General features: G+C 40.4%; 1 protein-coding gene across 2 annotated transcripts in view; it reads left to right on the top strand.

Moving 5' to 3' along the window:
* Positions 1–19,571, top strand: part of LOC149773080 (baculoviral IAP repeat-containing protein 8-like) — a 64,738-nt gene extending 45,167 nt beyond the window's left edge. For both annotated transcript variants that reach the window (XM_089946875.1, XM_089946874.1), the window contains exons 4-8: positions 12,408–12,586; positions 13,528–13,603; positions 16,190–16,297; positions 16,816–16,950; positions 17,862–19,571. In XM_089946875.1, the coding sequence (XP_089803001.1) occupies positions 12,408–12,586; positions 13,528–13,603; positions 16,190–16,297; positions 16,816–16,950; positions 17,862–18,061 (698 nt within the window). In that variant the 3' untranslated portion in view covers positions 18,062–19,571. The remainder of the gene's footprint in view (positions 1–12,407; positions 12,587–13,527; positions 13,604–16,189; positions 16,298–16,815; positions 16,951–17,861) is intronic.

The raw sequence follows: 19,571 nt of genomic DNA, 5'->3' as shown, positions 1-19,571 counted from the left end.
ACGTGTATTCTTTTCGAAACAAAGAGACTATAAAAACAGGCAGCTATGCCACGACTTATGTCGTATGTAATCCAACAGATTCCGTGGAAGGAACTCAATGACCATATTCAAACCGTGGATCATTACCATCGATTATTGCAAGAACTGTATCCATTCAATTTGGGACGACAAGTGGTGTGTGTCTTAGTGACTTGTTTTCTGGGATTTCGTTTACCAGCCGATTCTTTGTGGACTCTTTACGATCAGTACTTACCACCTCCATGGCCTTAAATGGTCACGAAAAACTCCTTTTGCTCAAAGCCTTGCGGTTTCATCTGGATACTTCTCGACCTCAACAGGAAAAAAAGATTCGTCAACTTTTAGCTACCCAAGACGTGTATGACGATGTGTGTGTAGCTTGTGACTTACACCCTCATTGGACAGATGTTCGTGACTGGAAAAAGGGGGGTTTTGAGGCTTGGACCCAAGAAGTGGCCCAGTATGCACAAGAGTCGTTCAAGGAAAAAAGTTACTTTTCAACCTGTGTTAGTGACGGTGCCAGAAGAACCCGTCACCGAGAACAACCACTCGCTTCAGGACAGGACTGTCATGGACATTCCTGAAAGGTCATTCCGGGAGGACACTTGTGTGACAATACCTCATGTAGAGACTGTAAGAACATTATACACTGTCCCTAGGACATCTTGGTTACCCAAAACATGTTGTACAGACACTTGTTTATATTCCACTTTGATCGCTTTGCTGTGTTTTATATTCCTGTACATCACTATTTGGGTTGTATGTATTTTTGTCTTTCGTGTTCATATTTGAAACATTCAATAAACGTGTTCTGAAAAAGTATATAAACTCTTCTCTTGTTTGTTTTTCGTGTCACAAGTGACATTTCTCATACCATGGCTACCTCTGCTGTCTCTGCTCCCTCTTCCTCTACTGTCAAAGTCATCGACGAACACTTAGATCGTGCCAGTTGGGAGGCTTTGTATCTTCGCCATCCCTTTAACATGCTCATTGCTGGACCTAGCGGTTCAGGCAAAACCGAATTCGTCAAACGTTTGATCGAACATAAACATCATTTGATCGATCGACCCCCTCAACGGATCGTGTGGTGTTACAAAGAGTGGCAATCGGCGTACAACCTCTTGCGAGAAAGTCAAGGCGATTCCATCGTGTTTGTGGAAGGCATTCCTAAAGAAGACGACGGCATCGTCTCTGACTCCCGTCTAACCCATTTGGTCATTTTCGACGACATGTTAGGAGAAGACGAAGAAGAAATTAAATTGTGGTTCACGCGCAAAGGGCATCACCGTAATGCCAGTGTCGTTTACATCACCCAAAATTTGGTTCAACAAAGTAAAGCCCATCGTACCATCAGTCTCAATGCGCATTACGTGGTCTTGTTTAAAAGCCCTCGAGATAAATCGCAAGTGCAAGTCTTAGCCAAACAGTTAGGAACGCCTTGGCTGACTCAGGCGTACGACGATGCCACTCAAACGCCACACGCCTATTTACTCGTCGATTTGAAACCTACGACTCCTGAGGATTTGCGATTTCGTACCCACTTGTTTCACCACTGGTGCCAAGACGGAGGGCCTGTCCTGTACACGTCTCCGTCCTCGACTTCATTTCACTCCCCATCAAAAAATCTATAAAAACCTCAGACCCTTTTTCGTCTGTCTCACTCTCAGTGCGAACATGACGTCCCTTCAGTCGCATCTTCCCGTCAAATTGATTCGTGCCTTGTATGGCATCAGTCGAGAAAAAGATCCACAAACACGAGCTCGTGTCTTAGAAGCTAGTCTCAAAGAAGTCTTACGATGGTTCACGGTGACGGCACGTCAATTACTCCAAGGAATCATTCAGATTCCTCATCAAACCAAACGCTTTTTCGATCGAAACAAAGTCGCTTTGGTCCAACTGGCCGATCCCCGCATCGACACTCAAACCAAAAAACAAATCATTTTGAAACCTGGAGGGAGCGGTACTTTAGGAGGGGTCATCATTCGTTCACTCTTAAGATGGGATCCTAATGCCCCCAAAGTTATCCCCAAGACAAAAGTTCAACGAAGCCCCAAGAAGAAAAAGACCAGGTCCCCAAAGAGAAGAACTTCTCCAGTGGCGGGACCCTCCTCTGACCAGACACCACCCCGAAAAAAGAAAAGAAGCCCCCAGAAAAAGAAACAGAGAAAAAGTCCTCAGAAAAAGAAAAGTCCACAGAAGAAAACTAGTCGCAAGAGAGGCACTGCGGCCAGGACGCAGCCTTACACTCGCAAACCACGACCTGCCACAGCGTCTCCGACAGCCTCACGTTTGTCCACTTCTCCGTTGATGTCACCAGGAACTGAAGAGTACTTGGAGACGTTGATTACACCAAGAACTTCTCCGTTGATGACCCCCAAAAGAACTTCCCCAGTGGCAGGACCTTCCAATTTAGCGGCAGTGGCTGCTGCTCACAAAGTACCTTCTCCCAAAATCAAAGTCCATGAAAGATCGGGCATGTTACAAAGTTTACTGGATTTGTCCAAGCAAGAACTGGCTCGATTTAGTCCGTTACGTACCCCTGCACGACGTGTCATGCCTGTCCTCAAACTGATACGACGTAAAGACAATCAATGGCGACGCGTTCCAGTATAAAAAAGGCCTGTGACCGAGTAGGATATCAGTGTTTTTTGGTGCTCCTGAAGACTCAAAGATGTCACCCTCCAGAAAACCCCAAGGAAAGAAAAGGAAAGGACTGCCACCACGTTTAGCCAAACATGGGGACATGTTATCTGTCCTGTCCAAAGCTTCTCCACCTCTACGAAAAAAACTCATTCAAACGGCCTCCAAAGAGGTCATCGATACCGTGTGCGAATGTTGTTTGAACGTTTTGAAAGGCACGATCCCTTTGTCCAAACACCAGAAACAATGCTTAAGCAAACATCGTCAGGTTCTTCGCCAAATGGTTCGAAAGAAAATTCCCATTCGTCAAAAAAAGAAGATGTTAGTGCAACGTGGAGGCATTTTGCCCCTCTTGTTAGGCCCCATACTGAAAGGAGTCTTGGGAACCATGTTGGGAGGACTAGTGGGAGCAAGATAAAAAGGCCCTCGAAAGTCCCAAGATCTCAGAATTCACCCCTGACAACCCCATGGAAGGACGAAAACTAGCTTTAGTGCCTTACAAACGATGGATGGAATACCATCGGTGGCAAGAACAACGCACCCCGCATTTACCTCCCAATCCCAATTTGAGCGAGATGTCCCAGTTACAACACGAATTGCAGTCCTTGATGGATCGCCAAGATTTGTCCGAAACAGAAAAATCGCAAAAGTACGGTCAACTCTTGCAACGACTGCAACTCTTTCACCAGAAAGCTTTAGACGAAACAGCTCTACCCACTTTGAAAGATTTTAAGACCTTGATGAAAAGTCCAGCACCATCACCAGTACCAGTACCAGTACCGGTACCAGTGGTCAAGAAAGAAAAAGGAAATGAAGAAGAAGAAGAAGGGTTTCAAACTCCACCAGAAAAAGTACGCAAGTTAACAACACCACCTACCTCCAGAATTGGATGGATTAAAAAGATGATGGCCACCCCTTCTTCATCACAAGAGAAAAAGAAAGTGAAGACAGAAGTGAAACAAGAACCGATATCCCCTGCTCAGACATCCTCCTCTTCGACACCTATTGCCGGTCGCACACGCAAAGCCTTGCAATCCAAGAAAATACCCCAAGAGAAAAAGAGTAGCCTCTTCCAAGAGTGGGTGCCTTATTAACACAAAAAAAATGGAAAAAGTCTTAGCCAGCATTTACTACGATCCCTCGCATCCTGCAGGTTACGCAGGAGTTCAAAAATTGTATCGTGCTGCCAAAACTCGACTGAAAAGTCTCCGTTTACCTCAAGTGCAACGATGGTTACAAGAACAAGCTACCTACACTTTACACAAACCCATTCGACGTAAGTTTGCCAGAAGTCGCACCCGAGTGGAAGGCATCGATCATCAATGGCAAGCCGATTTAGCCGATGTCTCTCATTTGGCCAGCTACAATCGCGGCTACAAATATTTGTTTTGTGTCATCGACGTCTTTTCCAAATTTGCCTGGGTCGTGCCCTTGACTTCCAAATCCAGCAGCGAGTTAGTGCGAGCCCTGCAACGAGTGTTGAAACAAAGCGGTCGTCACCCTCTTCGATGGCAAACGGACAAAGGCACCGAATTTCTGAACCAAGCTTTCCAAAAAGAATTAAAGAAACGTGACATTCATTTTTTTACCACCGAGAATCCCGAAACCAAAGCCAGCATCGTGGAACGTTTTCAACGCACTTTGAAAGAACGCATGTGGAAATATTTTACGCATCACCACACTCTGAAGTACATCGACATCTTACCGCACCTGGTGCAAGCGTACAACCAATCTTACCATCGAAGCATCGGACGTGCCCCGCAAGACGTGACTCCCGACAACGAAGTGCTGGTGTTTGAGCGCCTGTTTGGTACGTCCCTGACGAGGGCTGTCCCCAAGAAAAGTGGAGAGTTGACCGTAGGAGATTGGGTGCGCATTGGCAAAACCAAACGCACTTTCGACAAAGGTTACTTACCTAACTGGACGACCGAATTGTTTCGCGTCACTGGACGAGTGCATGGCCGTCATCCTGCCGTCTATAAATTGGAAGACATGAACGGAGAAGTGCTCAAAGGAACGTTTTATTTGCCCGAGTTACAACGTGTCACCAAAAAAGAAGACGACGTGTACGACATCGAAAGCATTCTCGAACGCAGAACCCGTAAAGTGGGCAAACGACGTGTCAAAGAAGTCAAAGTACGTTGGAAAGGATATCCACCCAGTTTCGATTCTTGGATCGACGCTTCGCAAGTCATCGACTATAAAAAGAAGAAGTGACCATCATGCCCTTTCACACATCAGACGCAGCTACGTCGACCACTCCTTCTTCCCCTAGTTCTTCTGTGCAAGATTTACAAAAACAACCCTTGTGGGTGTGGTGTGGAGAACGTGTGCCTAAAACGCAAATCGTCTTTTTCTGCCAAATCTTCGTGGTGTATTGTGTCATCGGGGCAGCCATTGCCAATTTGAGTTTGCAACAAGGAGACAAACAATTGTGGACCATTTTATTGAGCAGTTGCATCGGTTACCTGCTTCCCAATCCCTCCCTGAAATTCTCCTCGAACGGGAACCCCGAGAACCTTGTGTCCAGTGCCAGTGTCAGTCACAACCACAACCAGAACCCCATTTTGGGTGGAGACACGCCTCTGACGTCCAGTAATATCCCCTCGGACAGCCACAGAACTCTAGAATTATGAGTCACGAAAACCAATTTTACTTGACCTTACCCAGTGACAGTTCCATGGAGGTGTTTCCCAATAACACGTTGTGCTGTTACACGGCCAAATTACCTCAAGCCATCCCCTTAGACCACGAAGCCCATTGGGAAGTGGCTTTAGTGGAAATGATTCACCCGACCCAAGTCCTCAATGTCCTTCCCAATCAAAATAAATTTGATGTGGAAGTTCATGACGAGCAAATGCAACAGTGGATGGATACCCATAGCAAATATGACAAGAAAACCCGTACACCAAATCTCAAGTGGACCACCTATCACTTGTTCATTCCCCCAGGCTATTATTTTAGTGGTCAACATTTGGTCAACACAATAGCCACCAGGTTTAATGGTGTGTTTCTGAAAGCTTTAGAGCATGTCAAAAAAAGTGTCACCCTGGAGTACCACAAAACAGCTCGTCGCTTCCTGATAAAATTTCCTGAGGGGCCCAAAATCATGTCTTTCTTATTTTGTCCTGAATTGTTTGACATGTTGGGCGGTGACATGGAGCTGAGGAAGAAAGTAGAACAACAAAAAGGCGAATTACTAGTCATTTCTGACAACGATTCTTTTGCCAAGTATTTTCGTACCCCGGTAGAACTGAACCAAGGACTGAATTTGATGTTCGTGTACTCCGATGTGGTGGAGTACAACGTGGTGTGACACACCTCTGTGCCGTTACTGCGTGTCATTCCTTTCAAAGTGGATTCTGCCGCAAACGCTGACGAGGAAGGTGGAAACACTTACCACGTCCACCGCGAATTTGTCCATCCTCACTATTTACCCGTCAGCAAGTCGTATTTGGACACGGTCAACATTACTATAAAAGGAGATTTAGGACAAAATATTCCATTCACCAAAGGAAAAGTCACGGTGAAACTCCATTTTCGAAAACGGTTTTCTCACGACTCGTAAGTAAGTCATGTATCCAGTGTACCGAGGGGTTGCACGACAGCGAGGACACGGCTTAGGAGACATGTTAAAATCGGCCTTTCGTTCGGTGGCCCCAGTCTTGAAACCGATGGTGACACGCGGATTGCACGCCTTGAAAGATGCGGCACTGACGCAAGGCAAAGAATTTCTCCAAAATGTCATCATCGACAAACAAAACCCTAAAGAAGCCTTCATGAGGGCTGGCAAAAATGTCTTGCTGCAAACGGGCAAAGACATTTTGGGCCGACGAGACACACCTATAAATGTTCTGCACGCTACCGAGTCAGGCATTCAGCAAGGACAAGGCAGAAAGAGACGACGAAGAAAACACCCTTTCACCAGACTTCAAGCGAGAAAGGCTAAGAAAAGAAGAACCGTTCGAGACTTAGACGTTTTCGATTATTGAGACACAGAGAAAAAAATGATGCACCGAGAGTCTTGCGCTTGTTCCAAGACGGAACTGGATCTGTTTGCCATGCCCCCCACCATGATGACGATGCAAGAATCTCAATGGGTGGAATTTCATCCCGTCTCCTCATTGACAGCCTCAGCTCCCATCGAGTTTGAAATCAAAGGACAGCCCGAAGATTACATCGATCTGAATAGCACTTACTTGTACTTGAAAGTCAAAGTTCTAGATAAGGATGATGGTGCAGTAGATGACACTGAGAATATAGCTCCCGTCAACAATTTCATGCATTCCTTGTTTAGTGGAGTGGACTTGTACTTGAATAACAAACTGGTCAGCAGCAGCATGGATACTTACCCTTACCGTGCCTACCTGGAAAATCTCTTGACGTACGGAATAGATGCCAAGGATACCCATCTCAATGCTTGTGTGCTGTGGGAACCTGACGAAGCGGGCAAGTTCGACCTTGTAGATGGAACCAATAGCGGCTTTGAGCAAAGAGAACTCAAAATCTTAGATAAGAAGAGTTTAGAACTGATGGATCGTTTGCATTTGGACATGTGGTTGCAAGAGAAATATTTGCTGAACGGAGTCAATGTCCGCTTGAGACTGAATCGTAGCAGTACCGCTTTCCATTTGTTGGCTGAGAATGCTAAGGTTCCTAAAAGCAAAATCGAAGAGGCCAAACTCTACGTACGACGCGTGGAAGTGTTACCTAAAGTAGGTAACGACATCAGTCAAACGTTGAGCAGAACGACCGCCAAGTATCCCATACGTCGCGTGGAAGTGAAAACCTTCACCATTCCCGTTGGACATCATTCCATGATCGAAGATCATCTGTTCCAAGGACAGTTACCCAAGCGTTTAATCCTTGGTATGGTCTCGAATTCAGCCTTCAACGGAACCTTCGAAGAAAATCCTTTCAACTTTCAACACTTCGACGTGAAGAAAATCGAAGTCAGTCGCGATGGCAAAACCTTGTGTACCCGACCTTTCGAACCTGACTTTGCCAACAAAAATTACTTGAGATCGTACTTGTCCCTGTACGAAGCCACCGGTCAGTTAGGAACCAATACCAGTCACGGCATTACGTACGACGATTATGCAGGAGGCTATGCTTTGTGGGCTTTCGATTTCACTCCAGACCAAGGCAGCGACGAAGGACATTTCCACCCTATAAAATCCGGCCAGATTCGTGTGGAACTTCAGTTTGCAAAGCCACTGGACAAGACAGTGAACGTCATCCTGTATGCAGAATTCGACAATACCATAGAAATCAACAGTTTGAGAGAAGTCATTCTAGATTACTAGAAACCATGGAAGACTGTTATCCCTCTTTACCTAGTGGAGAAACTTTGGACATGGAATGTGAGGAGACCCTGGAAGAAGAAGTAATCATGATGAAGTCGAGATGGCCAGAACAAGAAGCCCATTTAGTCTCCTGTTTTGCCAAACACTTGGTCGACAAAATAACGGAATTGATCAAGAAAAATTGTTATGGATGTCAAAACGATCATCCTAGTCAAATTCAACACGATAAATGCCTAATGTTAAGTCAAGAAGAAAAATTGGACGAGTATCTGGACGAAGCTTGGAGTCTCATCTCGGACAAAGACGTGTTGCACCAGTGGTATAAAGACTTGCGTGAACATTCTTGTCCACCATTAACCACTCAAGAGATCCATCGTATCGAAGCTCTCCTGAATCAGAGTGAGGAAACAGAACGAATAACCGTTTATTCGTCAGACATTTTCAAGCAAAAAGTCAGGATCGAATTGACGACTTATTATTACCTGTGAAGAAGAAGAAAAAAACCACACAAAACAATGGATACCTGGGAACTTTATTACCTTTTGAACCACAGTTCGTATACGGCTTCTTGGAATCCTGTCGTCTGTGCTAAAGATGAACTCCCTCATCGCAAACCTAAAGACCATCAAGCTTACGTGATCAACACGGACGACAGTCATCTCCCAGGAACCCACTGGGTAGCCGTCTACTTTCCTCAAGAAGGATGTGTGGAATATTTCGATTCGTACGGATTGCCCCCTTTGGAAGACGATATCATCGACTTTATGAGAAGAAATGCTCAAACCACCCGATTCAATAACGTGAAATTACAAGGCACAGATTCCTTGGTGTGTGGACAGTACTGTGTGTATTTTCTGCATCATCGCAGCCTGGGCTATTCCTTAGAACATTTAGTGACTCATTTCGATCCTCGTTCTTCTGCTAGAAACGATGTGAAAGTAGATCGATGGTTTTGTGACCATTATGCTTATCTTTTGTCTCAAGCTAGGAAACGTAGTGTCCATCAATGGCCTAATGATTTCCAACAGTGGAAATCACAATTTCATTCACAACGTTGTCAGCCCTGTTCTAAGTAGATTGTAAATTGAGAAACAAATGTTTGTGATTAGAAAAAAATGTTTGATGTTATAGTGTTGGATTATTGTTAAAAAATGTTAGAAATGTTGTTGTTTAGTGTTAAGTGATTTTTGAATAAAAAATGTTGTGTTTAGAAAAAAATGCCTTTGTCTTTTGTTTAGCTAGAAGAATGTTGGATTGATGCTCTTTCATTTCTTACTATCCCTCTCATGACACTCACTAAACGTTGCGGCTCGAAAACCGTGTGGGGGATGTTTTCCTTCACGTCCGCGCTTTGACTTTAAGAACCGGGTTGTTCCCAGTCTAACCATCTGTTGACTCATCCTCCTACGAAGATGTGCTCCAAACTAGCTAAACTCAACGAAGCCTACGTGAATTTGCATAGGGTCAGACACAGTCTGATACCGAAGCCAGAAGAAATAGAGAATGTGAGAATGTTAAAAATCACTGAAGACCTGATAGAAGAGCTCTTCAGAGAAGAAATGAACAGGGAAAAAGAAGAATGGACAGAGAAGTACAGACTTCAGAGACAGCAGCAACAGCAGCAACAGCAACAGCAGCAACAACCTGAAGCTGACAGAGGCTTTGTCGATTGCCGTATCGACACGAAAGAGTTCTTCTTCTCTTTTCGAAGAAGCAGACCTATCGCCAGAAAGTCTATCCTCAGAGGACATCGCATTCTTAGAAACTAAAAAGAATGCCATAGCAAAACAAAAAAACAGCCCTTTTCAGGGCTACCCAATACTCTAGAAAAGAAATAACCATCAATTTGCCAATGTGTGTAGGTAGAGTAGTGTGAAAATAAACACTAACTCTTGCTTTTAAAAATGTGAGGGTATGTGTTGGTGTGTTTGTGTTAGTAAGAGCTAAAGTAAGTTGGTGTGGATACTAGATTAAAATGATGTTTGTTTTTTGGTGTTTGAGGTGTATATTTGGAGTTAGATTGAATTGCTTTGAGTATGTGGATAGTCTATTGAAGTGATTTATAAAAAATTTTAAAATAGTGATGGGTAGCATAAAAAGTGAGTGAGTGTTTCTTTTAGGTCCGCGCGTTGTTGTTTTTTTGGTCATGATCTAGGTAAGATGAATTTTATGTTATTAGGGGGATGTTTTCCATCACGTCCGCGCTTTCAGTATAAATTGAAACTCGTTCGGCAGTCCAGCTACCCTTGTTGATTGATAAACACCAAAAAAAATGAACACGAGACTTGAGAAACTGTTGGAGCTTCATGTGCATCTGGAATATGCCAGGCGCATATTAAATGAACTGGCCGCGGAAGCCATTGTCGAGGAGGGAAGGATAAGAGAGGAGGAAAGAAGAAACAAAGAAGAGGAGGAGAGAAGATATAAAGAAGAAGAAAGAAGATATAAAGAGGAAAGAAGAAACAAAGAAGAGGAGGAGGAAAAGGAGAGAAGAAAAAATTTCAAAATCCCAGAGAGCGAAAATTGGGATTCTGAAGCGACATATCCTGCCTCTGCTCTCTCCCCCCAAAAGGTAAAAAGTAACTGGGGGATAAGATGCGTATGTGGCGCCAGGCCTGGAAGGTGCCACCATTAACCAGGTGCCCATGAAGTTCCAAACAAAACAGCCCTTTTCAGGGCTACCCAATACTCTAGAAAAGAAATAACTATTAATTTGCCAATGTGTGTAGGTAGAGTAGTGTGTATATAAACACTAACTCTTTTTTTAAAAAATGTGAGGGTATGTGTTTGTGTGTTTGTGTTTGTATGAGTAAAGGTATGTTTGTGCGAATAGTAGATTATTGGTTTCTTTATTGTTTCTTAGCAAATGTGGAGAGTATAGTTTGGGTTATATTATATGAAATGAAAAAGTAGGGGATGTTTTCCTTCACGTCCGCGCGTTGTTTGGTCATGATCTAGGTAAGATCCATTTTATGTTTTTAGGGGGATGTTTTCCTTCACGTACGCGCTTTAAGTATAAGAACCCACAGTATTCGTCGTTCAAACCATTCTACATAGAAAATGGCTTCAAACCACCTGGATAAATTTCAATTATTGCAAGACGTCCTTGACAATTTGGGCATGATAGAACAAATGCTCGTACGACTCGTTGAAGACCACTATTCTTATAGTCCGCATAGAGTAAAAATGGAAATTAACAACTTAAGAAAAGCAAAGGACATGATCAGTGGTGTGATGAAGGAAATAAAGGAGGAGAAGGAGGATGAAGAGGAAAAGATAAGAATAAGAACATGGAACGAAAAAATTGAAAAAGAAGAAGAAAATGAGAAGAGGAAGAAAGAAGAAGAGGAGGAAGAGAAGAAAGAAGAAGAGGAGGAGAAAAAAAAAGAAAGGGAAGAAGAGAAAGAGTGTTGGAGATAAAATAAGAAGTTGGTGGAGGAAAAGAAGAAATTAGAAGCAGAAGAAGAAAACCCAAAGGCCCTTTTCAGGGCCAGCCATATTTCTCGAAAAGAGATAGTCTTTGAATTGCCTACCCCTTTTTTAAAAAAATTTTTTTAAAAAAAAAAGAAAAAAAAAAAATCCCATGTTCCATTCCCCTTGTCCCTAAACAAGCCCAAACTCTATTCCCCATGTTAAATTCCCCTTGTACGTAGAGTGACCCACGATTTATCGCCATGTTAAATTCCCCTTGTACGTAGAGTGACCCACGATTTATCGCCATGTTAATTCCCCTTGTACGTAATCTGACCCACGATTTTTCGCCATGTTAAATTTCCATTGTACGTAATCTAACCCAGGGGGGGTCTGTAATGCTAATTCCCATTGTACGTAAAGTGCCCCCATTCACTACTTATGTATGATATGACCAAATTATGTTCCACTTGGAGTAAGTATATATGCGTTACAGAAACGTATTTGATAGGTTTGTAAATAATACAACTCGATTAGCATTCCAAGTCAGATTTGCTGCCTTATGTTTAAGGTTAAATATCGCATAAAAATAGTAATTGTACTATTATTTTAATTGTAGAACATCACTCTCTCTCTCTCTCTCTCTCTCTCTCTCTCTCTCTCTGGGGACCCGAGTGGCCGAGTGGTCTAAAGCGCTCTCCGTTACAGATCACTGTCATCTCACCTCTGTCTGCGTGGGTTCGAGTCTCGGATTCAGCCAATGTGGGTATGTGAGAAAGCTTGCCAGTAGCTTCTCGTGGGTCGGTGGTTCTTTTTGGGGTTTTCCCGGGTTCTTCTTCCACCATTAATACTGGCCGCCATGTAAAGCCTATCGTGTGCTGAAAAATGGCGTTCAACCCTACAACAACAACCAACTCTCTCTCTCTCTCTCTCTCTCTCTCTCTCTCTCCGATATAAAACTAATTTGATACATTCAAAAGATAGCTTATGATTTTTATTTCTTCACCAGTCATCACCATGATTTTATTTCAGGAACAGCGGATGTCGTTAGATGTTTTGCCTGTGATGGAGGCTTGAAAAACTGGGAACCGGAAGATGACCCATGGATTGAGCATGCGAGGCGGTTTTCTAGCTGCGATTATCTACAACATGTAAAAGGGGGAGAATACGTACGACTTGTACGTCTAATGGACGAGGAATCGGAAGAAGAGGTGAATCGTTTGAAAATCAGTTTGTTGCGATTTACTAGAATATAGGTTTAAAAACACGTGTAAATACAATGTACACGACATCTGTGTTTTAGTTTGGGATTTTAAATTAATCGGAAGTAAGATATACATTTAGCAATATTAATTAAGTGGTTTTATTCTGTATCATCTTAAATAAGTACCCTTGCATTAAATATTAATTTGAACAGTGTATGATAAAAATTAAATAAAACAAAAGAGTTTTTTTTAATTTTCATCGCGTACGACTTTTACATAAGTGCACTTGCACTACATCTTGAAATTACTTTCTGCACAGATTTTTAAAGATAGTGTAATTGCTTCGTTTATTTGGCATTCCATAATGGTCTTTCGTATGAATAAAACGTTTACTAATGTTAAGTAATGTCCAGAAAGCATATATCTTTCTGGCGACATTTTAATAATGAATGTTTCAACTTATCATGTTTGATAAATTCCCTTTATTCATTTAATGCATATTTATTTCATGCGAAATTCGCAAATTTTTTCCTTATGCAAGTTAATTTAGAAATAATGGTTAGTTTCATACTATCGTTTGTGCAATTGATTTCATTTCTCAACTTTCGTCATTGTTTCATCGTCAAGTTTTGAAATTTAAATTCACAAATTGAATCCGTACATCAAAAGGAAGCCAAAAATAAGATAGTTATGCCCTTCACTTTATTATTAAATTATGGCTGAGCTGTCATGTAAGCTTGACTTACAATTTAGAGCTAAACTGACGTAGAATAAACCAATAAAATTCAATCTTAATATTTCCGAAACAATTTCAAGGGTTGTTGTTTTAAACTTATGACAATGTTGAAACTTCTTGAGATTCTTCGCAGGTCGCACTTTACTTCTGTTTAGTGTTCCAGCAAAAAGTAGCACCACACTGAACTAGGTCTACATTTTCTTTTCACTAGGACGAAAACCCGATAGCAAATGACGACGAACAGACGGCAGGGTATATAAAGGCTCTGAACTTGGATGATAAGCAAGGTAAAAATGCAAAGGAGACCAAAAGTACACATGAAAAGACGCTCAAAGCTGATTGAGAGTGGTCTTCGTGATTGATTGTGGTTTTTCGCTATCCACCCTAAGTTCTGTGGCTATCCACCCTTAAGTTATTTGGCTCCAGCACAATTATCGTCTTTATCTTTTAGAACACTTTTGATTGTGTTACATACACTTGTTCAATTACATTTTGTTCCTCTCTTTCTTTATTTTACAACAAGGATGAAATGTTGCTTACACAAGTATAGGTCTCCCTATGGTATATGTCACACTGCCTAATAAAGTGGTCGAGTTTACGTATTTATCAACCGCAGACTCGAGTTGCAAACTATATATATATATATATATATATATATATATATATATATATATATATATATATATATATATATATATATATATATATATATATTCCTCATGCGCTCTATTTAGCCTCAGTAAAGAGCGATCACGGGCCCTGGGTTAAGAAACACCCGGGCCTCTCCTAGCTCTTGTTCAAACAAATTGTTTCTTTTATAAAATTAAAATGTTGTTACGGGCCCGGTCCACCCCCACCCCCTGTCGGCCCTGATTAGCCTAGCTGGTCTACGCTGTGCATATGTATTGTAGCGGTGCTACTGGTGGTGTTTGTTGTGAGATTGTACCTTCTTACAAGGTGTCCGCTTTATTTGGCTATCGTTATCTATAGGGTGATCGCCCTCGGTATTATTGCCCGGATGGAGTAAATATTAAAATAAAGTGTGAAACTTATAGATGGAATAAACAGAGATCTGAGCCGATATAAAGAACATAATGACACGAGCCCGCGTACATGGAAAAACAAAAAATATTTAATCAATTACATGAACAACTGTGATTAATACATTACATTAGGAAGATACACATCCTTTTGAAATAAATCTTTCACCGAATTTCACACACAAATATATTTATATAAATAGCCGGTCTGTTTTGAATGATAGAATTGGTTCATCATATAATCGAGTGAACGATTGAAGTCATTGCCTTGTACAACTTCATAACATGCTTATTCCGGTCTACTCCAACTTCACTATGGTGGTTCCTCTAGGTCCTTTCGCTTTTCCCCTTTTCCGACCTCCCTACTCTCTCGCCTGTTTTCGGCCCTCAAACATTGTGTGGGTAGGTGGGTACGTAGATACTTGGATGAGTAGGTAAGTGTATACGTCAGTGGATACGTCCGGGGAGCTGTTTTTTACCCTTTCAAAATAAATAGGGAAGCAACCCAAATCTTCTATCAGTTGTCCTACTGGGAATAGATCATTATTCCCCTCTCGTTATGTCAGATATCGTTCTATCGGAATTCAAACAGATACCAAAGGCTATCTGGTCAAGCTAAACATGGCAGACCATAAACAAACCTAGTTTCATAAGATTAATGTACTTCCTAATGGCTATTTCCTCCTGATTCACATTAACATCATACGAGACATAGCGGTTCCGTTCTCGTCTCTATTACACAAATGAACGAATGAAATTCATTATATAGTTTAACTACGACATTTTTAGCGAATACACACAGTCAAGTATTGAGCATACATGAAATCATTTAAGATCGGTGAATTCAAAACGGATTCTCGTAACTCATATCAACTAAAGTAATGCAGGAAATTCTTAGATTCCTATAATAATCAAGACGACAAATTCAAACAGTTCGTCAAACTTATATAAAGAAGATCATTGTACGAATTCAAATAGATGAACTCAAAGACAGTTACACTCATTTCAAGAGTAATGATCTACTGATTAAAAAAAGTCATGCAAATAAAAACAATTAAATTCAAGCAAATCATTATATTGGTATCAACGAATTACATGAAACTGACGCAAATACTTTATGCTTTTAAGCTTTGTTCGCTTCTACCGCCGAATTGTGTCCGTTGTTTTCCAGACATCCGGTCCCTTTGACAAATGTTTTACGAGAGAATTTCTTCGGAATTCAATCTGGGATTCCATTAAATTTTCACTCTTGCAGGAAAGATGCAGACTGACTAGATTTTTTTCGATGAGGGCAATTTATCCGCAAGAAATTTCGTGTGGAAACCACACCCCTTATTTAGTGTAACCAATCAGGATTAAATATATATACCGTCTTTTATAACTAGGCGCTGAAATTGCGGTCAGCCTGACTTATAGAATTGCATCAACAGGTCTGGAAAAACTCAGCTTCTGACAGTTCCGATATCAAATCGAAGTTCACCTTCCCCTTTCTAGTCGTCTAACGATTAAGTAAACGAAGGCTTAATTAAGAATCACTTCGTCTCCCGACACAGACATTAGAAATCATTGCTTTATAGCGATTTTAAAAAGCACCCGTCCACATAAATGTAATTAATTTTTCTCTGGCCCAAATTAAGGTGTTCTTCATAGATCGACAGAAATGTGCATCCTTACATGTGTACAACTTTGAATATTAGGTAGCCATGTAGAACTTGCCGCGCTATATTTCGACGAGCTGACATAAATATCACAATTATGCGTGCCATCAGATATGTGTTTACATGTATATATTATGTACATGTACCTACCTATCTACCTACCTTTCTATTTAAGGTAAAGTGGAAACCAGCGTGCTAGATGCAGACTGTGCACAGAGCGTCGTCCAGACTGGTTTTTCTGACATGGCCGTGGTCAGAGCTATCAACGATCTTCTAAAAGAAGGTGAGATTTTTGGTGAATTGTGTATATTTGAAACAAACGATAAAATAAATAAGCAAGTGAATAAATTAGCAAAACAAGTTCGTAAATTAATATTTTAAAGGAAATAGCTTAGATGACACCTTTTCCCATAACGAAAATATGTTTATATGTCTGTCACAGGGCAATTTAGGTCATATGACTGCTATTATCACTACCAAGGCATTCTATAATCGGTATGTATTGCCGACTATACAAGAGACGTACAATATTTAATTTGTCTTAACGGGTGTCATACACAATTAACTTCGTCTGTTAATGAATATCGTCTGCTAGATTCCTGTGTATGCCAGGCTACCAGTACAACAAGACTCTGGTTTTGATCAGAAATTTAATATAAAAAGTGTTTCTTATAGATTTTGCGATGATTTACATGTGTCACTGACTGAGGAAAAATGACCAGTACGACAAAAGGTATATTTCATATTTTTACTGATGTTTGAAATTATATTTTAAATGACTAAATGTGTTAAATGTAATAGGTCGGAAGGAGTACGGAGCCCAGGACATATTGATGGTGATATTAGATAAAGAGGAGAAAGAAAACATACAAAGACAAGAGCGGGGATGTTTACCCATCATCACTAAACGCATAAATACCTATCTAAATGATACAGGTAATGAATTGTAATACATTTCAGTGAAAAGTGTAGTTAAATCATGTTAACTTGAACAAAATCGGCTCGGACACATAAGAGCTTGAATTGATGTTAGACAAATGCATACAATTGTTTTACCTTGTTTGCTTGAAGTACGATCTCTCGAACTTATTTATTCAGTCTGTTCGCGATTCGAGGTATCGATGTTCTAATGTATAAGAAAACAAGAACTCTCTGTAACTAAATTAAGGGATTAATCCCGACCAAAATACTCCTTTTGATTTCTAATATGTTGTTGTTGTTGTTGTTGTAGGGTTTAACGCCATTTTTCAGCACACGAAAGGCTATACATGGCGGCCAGTATTAATGGTGGAGGAAGAACCCGGGAAAACCCCAGAAAGAACCACCGACCCACGAGAAGCTACTGGCAAGCTTTCTCACATACCCACATTAGCCGAGATTTCTAATATGCATTATTCGTGTTTTGCTAATAGAAATGGGACACATTTGTTAAACATTCTGTTCAATATATATTATAGCATTTCTCATTAATTAACAGAACGTGATGGAGCATACTCATTTGCCTCTGCCTAGAAACGTACATGAATGCGTTTTACTGCTGTCGAACAGACAACACAAAATGTATGGCCTTTCAACTGGGGGTTGGTGGGAGTTTGAAATACATTTTAAGAAACAGTGAGTGCAACCAATCTCCAGCAACAACATGAAGATTATAAAACAGAATACACTGTCTTGGATAAGGTTTTATGAAATTTTAACACTGTCGAGATTTTTTCTAGCGATATTTGTTGACATTCTACACCTTTTGAATATATTTAAATATTCTTTCTTTCAGACTATGGTTAGATTTAATTATTAACTGGCCTTATCTTTAGAAATTGATGTATGCGAATGCCATTTTATTTTAGGTGCCGCCATGCCAGTTGTTCAAGAAAATGAAAATCTAAAGCACCAGTTGATGTGCATGGAATGCGGAGAGCACGAGCGCAATGTACTCTTTCTCCCATGCAGACACCACACAATGTGTGAGAAATGTTCTCCACAGATATATGTCTGCTTCACCTGCTTCAGGAGGGTCCAACAGAAGGTCAAAACCTACATGAGCTAAACATGTTCTGTACATATAAGATTAGTGTATAGCCTACGTATGTTAGCGGTTGTTGAACTCGGTCGATGGAACTCGCCCTGCCATTACTCCTCCAGATGGTGTAATAGCATTATGGACGCTTTGGGTTTCCTGTCTCATCAGTTTTACAAGCAAAGTCTTTTGAAAAAAGAAAACCAAATAATAATTTTAAAAAAAAGATAATTGCACACTCACGCCTTGTAGCGATAGTAATGTGAGCTTCAATATTTTTAATGGTGAAACCAGGAACTCTAATGTTGAATTTGATGATGAATGATGTTACTTTGGAGCTACAGTAGTGATTCCTGCATAATTAAGATAAGACGTCAACTTAGTTGCGTTGCCGCCGACTCTTATTTCCAATTTTCAGTGTGATTTCTTTTCTGTTGCTGTTGTATATTTACGCCAATCCGGGGAGATTTATACAAATTAGATTATCGTCTTCATATACGGTCAGAATCTACTCTGAGTCATTTTAGACTTTAACTTGGAACAATTCAAAGAATAGCATGTTCATATGGTATTTCGTTACTTTAGTTTTGTACACAATGAACTAGACACAATTAAAGAAACCACCACACACCTTTCTCTCAAATAATTTGGAAATTCATATTTTTCATTTAATAATTTGGACTTGTAAAGTTATTTTTGTCTGATTATTATACTCTTCTATTTGATGAGTAACAGACGAGTGGTTTTCTTTAAAAGCAAGGTCTTCTTGTACTCCGCTGACCTCTTTTGGTTTTTTTTCATGACACTATATTTCCTATTTTTAACATATGAGACAAAATTATTGATTTTAAAAAGTTTTCTTTCCAGCCAATCTTTAATACAGCGGGATTCTAAAATTTATATGCTGTACAAATTTGTCCTCTCATGCATGTAATCGGTCTTTGTGACTACACTGTATTTGTATATTCCTGAAAAGTGTAATGATACGTGTACTTTGTTTTGCCTATAACTCCAGTCTTTATCAGAATTTTCAAAGCTTCATTCTAATTTTTGTCTTGAAGAATGTGATCAGCATTTGCTGCGTTTATTATCACGAACGTTGTAAATGATTATTATTCGTTTTAACTGAAATAAGTTATTGTGTTCTTTATTCCGTTCGCATTTCTTTTTTCACTCACTTCACTGAAGTATTTTCTAATTTTTTTCTCACGAAATTGATGTAGTAAGCAAACATTTTGCATGTTTATTTAATTTCGCAGATAACTTCAGATTACTTGTTGCCTCTGAAAACTTTAGACGACTTATTGTCACTGGAAACTTCACACGACTGAAAATTTCGGAGGGTTACTTGTCACTGAAAACTTAAAATGATAACTTGTGTATTTCAGACAAATGCATCTTGTGGAGTTGAATAAAGTTTCTTTGATATTAAATTTAAAATTCCACATTTACTTTGAAAGTTTGATAACCTGTTTTTCTTATTAGATTCTTTTAAAAAATAAGGTAATGTCATTACCAGAAATAAATCTTTATGAAATCA

Source organism: Sinohyriopsis cumingii, unplaced genomic scaffold (genome assembly GCF_028554795.1).
Source record: "Sinohyriopsis cumingii isolate HCF-2022 unplaced genomic scaffold, ASM2855479v2 utg000913l, whole genome shotgun sequence".
Classification (NCBI taxonomy): Eukaryota; Metazoa; Mollusca; class Bivalvia; order Unionida; family Unionidae; genus Sinohyriopsis; species Sinohyriopsis cumingii.
Note: the sequence above shows the minus strand (reverse complement) of the source record. Positions and strands in the feature narration are given on the sequence as shown.